This window comes from Rhinopithecus roxellana, chromosome 13 (assembly GCF_007565055.1).
Source record: "Rhinopithecus roxellana isolate Shanxi Qingling chromosome 13, ASM756505v1, whole genome shotgun sequence".
NCBI classification, from domain to species: Eukaryota; Metazoa; Chordata; class Mammalia; order Primates; family Cercopithecidae; genus Rhinopithecus; species Rhinopithecus roxellana.
In genome coordinates, this window is record NC_044561.1 from 71,588,921 (window position 1) to 71,597,261 (window position 8,341).

An 8,341-nucleotide genomic window follows, 5' to 3' on the forward strand; every position below is an offset into this window, starting at 1 on the left:
CTCTGTGCCTCCATCGTCCGCACCTCGCTCCAGCGGCAGAAGGGGCAGCCCCGGCCGCGGGCCCCGCCATCTCCGTGCGCCCGGAGGCCGGCCCGCGCCCTTCTCCACACGCCAAGCTGAGCGCAGAAAGCGAGTGTCGCCCGCCGCCCGCCTTCGCCACCGAGGCTGGCTGCGGAGCGCGACGAGCCCTCGCCGCGGCCCCGGCCCCGAGGGGTCCCCGTGCGCCCGGCACGGCCCAGGACGGTTCCCAGCGCGCGCCGCGGACTCGGAGGACAGCGCGCTCCGGGGCCGGCACCCTCCAGCGTCCGCCCGGCCCCCAGCGCCCCGTGCCCCGGCCCGAGGGACCCGCCGCCCCAACAAAGTTGGCGCAGGCTCTCCGGGGAGCGCCCCCCACACGGCCCGGTGCCCGCTGGCGCGCAGGCGTGGGACACGGGGACGGGTACCGGGCCGCCGTCGGGGTTCACGGCCGCCCGGCTGCGCCCCGGCTTTGTTCGCGCCCTGCGCCCGCCAGCTGCCCGCGCCCCGGCCCCGCGAGCGCCAGCCCTCAGCCCCGCCGCCCGGCGCCACCGCCCCGGCCCGGCCCACCTTCTGGATGGTTTGCTGCGTGACCTCCCCTTTGCCTCTTGGCCGGGCGGACGCGAAGGCCACGGACATGGTGGCTGCGCGGGACTCAGCCCGTGGTCATCGGGGTGGATACTCCGGCTGCGCTCGGCGGCCCGAGGCGCTCATTATCCGCAGTAGCGGCGGGGGGGCAGGGGGCGGGGGCGCGGGGGGCGCCGCGTCGTGGGCTCGTCCGCCCCGTCGCCGTCGCCGAGCCTCCGGGCCCGCGGCGCCGCCGCTCCGCCCTGCAGAAGGGTCTGCGGCCCAGTGCCGAACGGGGGCCCCCGGCGGCCCCCTCGCACCCAGCGCCCGGCCCTCCGCCGGAGCACCGCCTCCCACCCCCGGCCACCGGTGGTTCGGCCTGGCCCCGCCCCGGCGCGCGGCCGTACGTCCGCCCGACGCCGCCTGACGCCGCCCGTCGCCGGCAGCGCAGGTCACGGCGCCGAGGGCGGGGCGCGGGCGCAGTGGCGCCGGGAGTCGCGGGTGCGCGCGGGCCGTGAGTGTGCGCTTTTGAGAGTCGCGGCGGAAGGAGCCCGGTCGCCGCCCCGCCGGCATGAGCTACGACCGCGCCATCACCGTCTTTTCGCCCGACGGCCATCTCTTCCAAGTGGAATACGCGCAGGAGGCCGTCAAGAAGGGCTCGACCGCGGTGAGGCGCCGGGGCCTGCGCGGGGCTGGGGACGCGGGCGGAAGTGGGTCTGGGGAGCCGAGAGAGGGTCAGGGCCTGGCGCGGAGCTGTGGGCGCGCGCGGGGCAGCGGCGTGGGCAGCGCGGGCCCCGTTGCCGGTCTCCACGAGTGCCTGCAGAGACGGCATTTGGCGTGAGCCGCGAGCGCCCGTTCTCCCCACCCGGAGCCTCGCTTGGGGCCCAGCCTCGCGTGGGGCACCGGGCACGCGGGACCGTGGCGACGCCATCTTGGGCACCCCTGGCCCCGGCTGGGCGCGTGGGTCGCATCGCCGACCCGGTTTGCAGAGGCCGGGCGAGGGCCGCTGCAGGCCGCGGGGGATCGACTGTGCGCTCGCTGGGGGCTGTTCACGCAGCCGGGTGGCTGGGGAGCGAACTGCTCAGTCCCCCGTTACAGGGACCCCCACCCGCCCCAGGCAACACTTGTTCTCTAGGCCCAGGTGGGCTTCGGGAACAAAGCGGCTCGCTGGTCTGGCCGGTGGCGGGCGCCTCCGGGATCTCCGCACCCTGCCGGAAGGAGCCTTCCCGGGGCCGGGCTGCAGCCGCCCGGGTCAGGACTGGTCTGAACACGGCCGTTTCAGTTTTGACGAGGGCTACTGTACATTGACCTTAGTGACATTGTTTGAAACTTAAATTCGTAACATCAAGACGTGTCAGTTTTACTGGTCAGCCTGAGAGATCGTTATTCTTTTATCACCTGGTATTCAGAAGTTTGAGCAGGCAGAGAAAGCAGCACACACGGTTCTGTAAATTTTTTCATTTTCTGAATCTTTGTTTTGAAATGAAGGCCCAGTTATTTATCAGGTGATCTAAGTCAGCTTCAAGAGCACTAGGAGTCGGCTGACCCCTGCCTTCGACCCCAATACTGCCACCTCCGCCAGTTGGCTGCACCTGGCTTTAACAAATCCATGTAGCTTCTCTGGGCCTCGAGTCAGTTGAAGGTCAAGTGAGTCAGTACCTGAGAAAGCTCCCGGAAAACCCAAACACTTGAGACCAGAACTTCTCAGCCAGGGATGGTTTTGTGCCCACAGGGGCCACTGGCAGTGTGTGGCTACTTTTCTAGTGGTCCAAGACCTCGCAGAGGTGCTCCTGGCATTTAGAGGGTAGAGGCCAGGGACACTGCTCAATATCCCACCCGTGCTCAGGGCGGCAGGAACAGTGAGATCAGCCTGCCCAGGTGCTCACAGTGCTGAGCGGGAGAAGTCCCTGCTCTAAACCAGGAGCCGCTGTTTATCCCAATGATGGTTCCCTTTGTTTCTGGCTTGACTCGGGGTTGACTGTCAGTGATTGTCGGTGCTTTTAGTAACAGCTACATCCTTCTCTGGTATCAGCCATAAACAATTTGGGATTAACAGTTGACACCTTGTCCACTGGCAGCAAATCAGGCCTCTTCCCACGGCTGTCACATGAGTATGTCACAGTGCAGGAAACAGTGCATTGTGGCTCAATATAATTTCACTACTACAGAAACACTGCCTTCAGAACACCAGACTCGAGTGTGCAAGTCTCAGGCTTCCAGGCTTTGCATGCTGCTGTTTCATTCATTGGGTTGAAAGGAAACATGCCGATTATATAATGGTATATAATGGTTACTTACTAGCTATGCTGTAACTAAAACTACACCTCAGCATTTGAAAGGCGCAAGTTGGGCACCTAGGTGAGCATGCCTGGGCTAGCTCTACCAGCAGTAGATGAATGCCCCTGGGTTTGCAGGACGTGGTGCCAACCACAGTGACAGACAAGTGGAGGAGAAAGGGGTGTGGGTGAACACACCTTCCAGTGGGAGCTGCTACCCAGAGTACGTATCCCCCAGGACCGAGGTTCAAATCTGCTCCTAGTGCTCACTGCCTGGCAGTAGAACCATGTGTCACTTTTTTTGGGAGGATGGGGTGGGGTGAGGGGACAGGGTCTTGCTGTCTCTGTCTCCCAGCTGTCATGGCTCACTGCAGCCTCCACCTTCCAGCCTCCAGAGTAGCTGGGACTGCAGGCTTGAGCCACCACGCCTGGCTATTTTTTGTACTTTTTTTTTAGAGACAGGGTTTTGCCATGTTGTCCATGCTGGTCTCGAACTCTTGAACTCAAGTCATCCACCCACCTCAGCCTCCAAAAGTGCTGGAATTACAGGCATGAGCCACTGCACCCAGCACTCGTATCACTTTCTTATGTGGTTCGTGGATCTTAATTAAAGGTTGGTGTTCGAGGAAGAGACATTGTTGTTCTTGGTGTGGAGAAGAAGTCAGTGGCCAAGCTGCAGGATGAAAGAACGGTACGGAAGATCTGTGCCTTGGATGACAACGTCTGCATGGCCTTTGCAGGTACAAGTCGGTGGGGAGCGCCGTCTTACTCTCTCGAGTCTCAGCGAAGAACAGGGCTTTGGAGATTAACTTGGTGTGTGGGCTATTGTGAGCCATATAAACTGAGTAAATGAAAATCATTTAAAAGAAATGAATTTGGACTTTTAAGTTGGCCAGTTTCTTTGGTGGCCTCTCTGCCATAGCGGGTGAAAGAGAAATGGCTAAATGGATGAAAACACTTCTGACTGCTGTGCAGTTTGACCTCCACTGTTATTTTTCTGTATCAGTCAGTTACAATCTAGAGAAAGGCTGGACTTTCTAGAGCTAACTGCGTCTGTGGCATGGAGAGGACAGAACCACGTCCTGCCATCCCCAGCAGTAACAAAGACCGCATTGGTGGATGCAGGCCATGCCTCGGCACGTTCTCAGCGCTGTTTTGGTCTTGCTCATTTCTCCTCAGCAGATCCAGTCTAGGAAGATCTCAATTTATGTAATGAAATTAGGGATTAACTCAATTTCTAAGATTCCCTAGAGGACTCAGGTACCGTGTTTAAGTATGGTCCGAGGCACACAATTCTTCATATACAGACAGTCCCTGACTTAGTATGGTTCGATCTACAATGTTTTTAAAAATCCAGATTCTGCACAACAGCCAACATTTTTTTATTTACAATGGGTTTATGGGGTAGTCAATGCATTTTCAGCTGGGTATTTTCGACTTACGATGAGCTTAGTGGGATACCACCCCACTGCACATCGAGAAGCATCTGTACCCAATTTCTTAGAAGTTCCCAGGGGCTGACAGGTTCCACTGCCAGTCACTTAGAATAGCCTTGCTGCCGGTTTGGGGGTCTGTGGAAGGTTAAATGCTGGATCATCATGTCCATCCCCCAGCCTGTAGTTTGTGCTGTCTCTCTAGCAGAAGCCTCTCTGCTCTCCTTGCAGGCCTCACCGCCGATGCAAGGATAGTCATCAACAGGGCCCGGGTGGAGTGCCAGAGCCACCGGCTGACTGTGGAGGACCCGGTCACTGTGGAGTACATCACCCGCTACATCGCCAGCCTGAAGCAGGTGGGTGCCTGCCTGATCGCATGCTCACTTCTGGCAGCAGGGCAGTCACTGCTCCGCCAAGGAGGGTCGTCCTGCTATGTCACTTCATGTGGATTTGCATGTCACTTCAGGTGAATCAGAAAACTGATTTATTCCATGATCCTGATCTTGACTTGCACAAGTGTAACTTGACCTAGCTCACCAATTTGAGTAACACCGTTCTGTTCTCAGTTCCTGGGATATTCCAAATTCCTGTGTCTAGAGGGAAATGATAGCTTTTGTCTTGCCATTCTGAGTTACCAGTCACCAAGCAGTTGAAAGGGGCTAGAAGCCACCCTATGAGGAAATGCCATTAACGTGTAAGCAGAATACATGTCTACCTGTCAAAGTAATTTCCAGTAACCTGAGTTGTGCTCCATGGTACAATTCTGGTGCTAGGTGAGTCTTTCTGGGATGAAAATGCAGAAAAGGATGTTGAAAGCTATTGGCTAATATATCATTTGAACTGCTAATAACCTGAGGGGGCTTAGGCATGATTTAAAATGTTCATACTTTCACTAAGTACGGTTCTTTCCTCACGTGCAATTTCTTAGTTGGATGGTACTGACCTGCTTCTTTTCTTGCTAGCGTTATACGCAGAGCAATGGGCGCAGGCCGTTTGGCATCTCTGCTCTCATTGTGGGTTTCGACTTTGATGGCACTCCTAGGCTCTATCAGACTGATCCATCGGGCACATACCATGCCTGGAAGGTGAGTTCGTGACAAAACAAAGGGGCTTTGGACAATCTTGCCAGAAACAGGCTCTGAGGGGTGGGAGGTCCTGGGCTTCCTGCTGTAGGCCTGTATCAGTGAATGAGTCAGTTTAAGTTTACCTAGTCCTACGAGAGCGAGATTATTAAACATTGCTGTTTGGAAGAAAATCAAAGGGCAGCAAGCTGTAAGGACAGACCACATAAATTAAAATCCTCAGGTGGGTGTGGTGGTTCACGCTTGTAATCTCAGCACTTTGGGAGGCTGAGGCAGGTGGATCACCTGAGGTCAGGTGTTCGAGACCAGCGTGGCCAACATGGCAGAACCCTGTCTCCACTAAAAATACAAAAGAAATTAGCTGGGCATGGTGGCACATGCCTGTAATCCTGGCTACTCAGGAGACTGAGGCAGGAAAATTGCTTGAACCCCGAGGAAGAGGTTGCAGTGAGCTGAGATCACACCACTACACTCCAGCCTGGGCAACAAGAGCAAAACTCCATCTCAAAAAAAAAAAAAAGAAAAAAAGAAAAATCTCCCATTGCCTCTTGATAATGGAATAAAAGGTATAATCCCATTTTTGGTAAGGATTAGCACCAATTCTAAAGAGCTTTTTGCAAAAAGAAGCCACAGGCAGGGCCTGTGTCCAGGGCTGCCGTCCAGCACTCCAGCTTGCCTCCTGCCACCACCACTGACTGGGCGGCCCATGTCGGGCAGCTGTGTTCCAGGGCTGGCCCTGGGTTGTCATGCCCTATGCCACATGACAACATACGTGTCTGTTTTAGGCCAATGCCATAGGCCGGGGTGCCAAGTCAGTACGCGAGTTCCTGGAAAAGAACTATACGGATGAAGCCATTGAAACAGATGATTTGACCATTAAGCTGGTGATCAAGGCGCTCCTGGAAGTAAGTTTGCATTTGGAATCCAGGCAAGGTGGTGAAGATACCACGTTTTGGTGGTGACTGGTAGGTAGATGGGGCAGCAAGGAAGGTGGCAAGGATCCAACAGTAATGCCTAATGACTGCTATGTGCCAGGCACTGCTCTGGTCTATGGTGTATCCTAACGGCTGTGTTCCTTGAAATAGCCACACAAGGTGTGATCATTAGTGCCTTTATCCAGCTGGGACAGCTGAGGGTTGTGCAGGGGGCACACAGCATGAGAACCAGAGGCAGGATGTGAACCCAGCTGTCCAGCTGTGGAATCTGTTCTCCTTATGCCATCACTAGGCCTTCCAGAGGCTTGAACTGTTGCTAAAGTCGGGATTAGAGAACTGGAGATATGGTTGGGCTTTGTCAAGACCTTGAAGTGCTAGCAGGTGAAACCAGAGAGGGACTAGCTGGAAGGCCAGGCTGGAGCATAGGCATCAGGATTCCTGGTGGTGACTGCTATGTCAAGGGGAGGGCCTCGAGCACAGCTGCTGTGCAATAGAGAGGAGTCCCAGTGCTGGGAGAAAGGAGGGTGTGCAGGCATCCCAAGTAGACTTCACAAATGCATTTAGGAGAAAGACACAGGTTTTGGGGGCTGGGACCTCCATTCCTGGGACTGTGCTGGGTTTGGGTACACACCTATTTACGGTACTCCTGAGAGCTGCTTTTGTCTTGAATAGGGAAAGGTGGCTAATGCTCCTGTCTTCTATCCCTTCAAGGTGGTTCAGTCAGGTGGCAAAAACATTGAACTTGCTGTCATGAGGCGAGATCAACCCCTCAAGGTAATCACCAAGTTTGTCTGCTTTCTTCACCTGTGAGTTTTCTCCATGATCAGGGCAGTACCAGTCCAGAAGGAAACATCATGGGGTCGTTCTGTGGTTTTACCATTAGGAAAATGTTTTTCTGAGGCTCCCCATACGTCAAAGAGAAGATTCCCATCTTCCTCTGATTAGATGGTCCACGCATGTTCTCTGGGCATGCTGAGCAGCTGCCAGTCAGATTTGCTGCTGCTGCTTAATACTTGTCTAGGTCAGGCCAGCATCCTCTTGTTTTCCTCGAGGTCCCTCTCCAAAGAGGCTGTATGAGCAGCAGTGCCAAAGCCTGGCTACCCTCCCCAGGAGAGGGCGCTGGTTCCCTGGCACCTTGTTTGGCTTAGGTAACCATGAAGTTTTTTTTGATAGATTTTAAATCCTGAAGAAATTGAGAAGTATGTTGCTGAAATTGAAAAAGAAAAAGAAGAAAACGAAAAGAAGAAACAAAAGAAAGCATCATGATGAATAAAATGTCTTTGCTTGTAATTTTTAAATTCAAATCAATCATGGATGAGTCTCAATGATGTGTAGGCCTTTCCATTCCGTTTATTCACACTGAGTGTCCTACAATAAACTTCCGTATTTTTTAACCTTTTTTCTTTAAGGGAATGTGTATCTTTAGGTGCAATCATGGTATTCCTCTCATCTCTCACCCTTCTTTTTCAACCCTGAGCCGCCGTAAGTTTGAGCTTTCCTTTCTGTTCCTTGTGGCTAAGACAGCAAGCCAGCGTGAGACAGAGATTCCTCCCCTGGGAAATCAGCTGCTGCCCTGGGTGCTGCAGAGAAACCTGGCCTTCAGCAGACCCGTTTCTCTGTTGTAGACACAGAATGACTTCCATTTGCTTTTAGACCTTCATTCTAGTCCGCTAATGAATGTATAATGTCAAGGACACAAACACAGGTAGCCCTGGGTTAACTCTGTAGAGCAGCAGCTTTGTTCAAAGCAGCTTTCCATGTCTGACTTTCATAGACCACATCTTGATGTCTGCTCCCTACTTTCTGTAGAAGGCTGTTCTGGCTATTCTCTGCCCTTTCCTGCATTTTGGCTTCTAGTCCAGCAGCAGTTGAAGGCTTTTCTGTCCTCGGGTCACCCCTTTTCTCCCATGCTACCACTTGCTCTGGTCCTTGGTTTTGGGCACATACCTTCTAAAAAGGAGTAAAGGGGCCCAGATACATTTTGAACTCAGCATAAAATGTACAATTGTCAAAACAATTAACATTTTAACAGC

The 8,341-nt window shown here is 54.5% G+C and overlaps 2 protein-coding genes across 7 annotated transcripts in view; one reads left to right on the forward strand and one right to left on the reverse strand.

Moving 5' to 3' along the window:
* SS18L1 (SS18L1 subunit of BAF chromatin remodeling complex) overlaps nt 1-762 on the reverse strand; it is a 38,737-nt gene extending 37,975 nt beyond the window's left edge. For 3 of the 6 annotated variants that reach the window (XM_030915641.1, XM_030915644.1, XM_030915640.1), the window contains exon 1: nt 586-762. In XM_030915641.1, coding sequence (XP_030771501.1) covers nt 586-654 — 69 coding nt within the window. In that variant the 5' untranslated portion in view covers nt 655-762. The remainder of the gene's footprint in view (nt 1-585) is intronic. The other 3 variants (XM_030915643.1, XM_030915642.1, XM_030915645.1) reach the window with 2 other exon arrangements.
* Nucleotides 763-999: 237 nt separating this feature from the next.
* Nucleotides 1,000-7,705, forward strand: PSMA7 (proteasome 20S subunit alpha 7). Its single transcript, XM_030915659.1, has 7 exons — nt 1,000-1,249; nt 3,472-3,598; nt 4,523-4,647; nt 5,254-5,376; nt 6,159-6,278; nt 7,020-7,082; nt 7,482-7,705. The coding sequence occupies exons 1-7, from the start codon at nt 1,154-1,156 to the stop codon at nt 7,572-7,574; spliced, it is 747 nt and encodes a 248-aa protein (XP_030771519.1). The 5' UTR covers nt 1,000-1,153; the 3' UTR covers nt 7,575-7,705.
* The last annotated feature ends 636 nt before the right edge of the window (nt 7,706-8,341 follow it).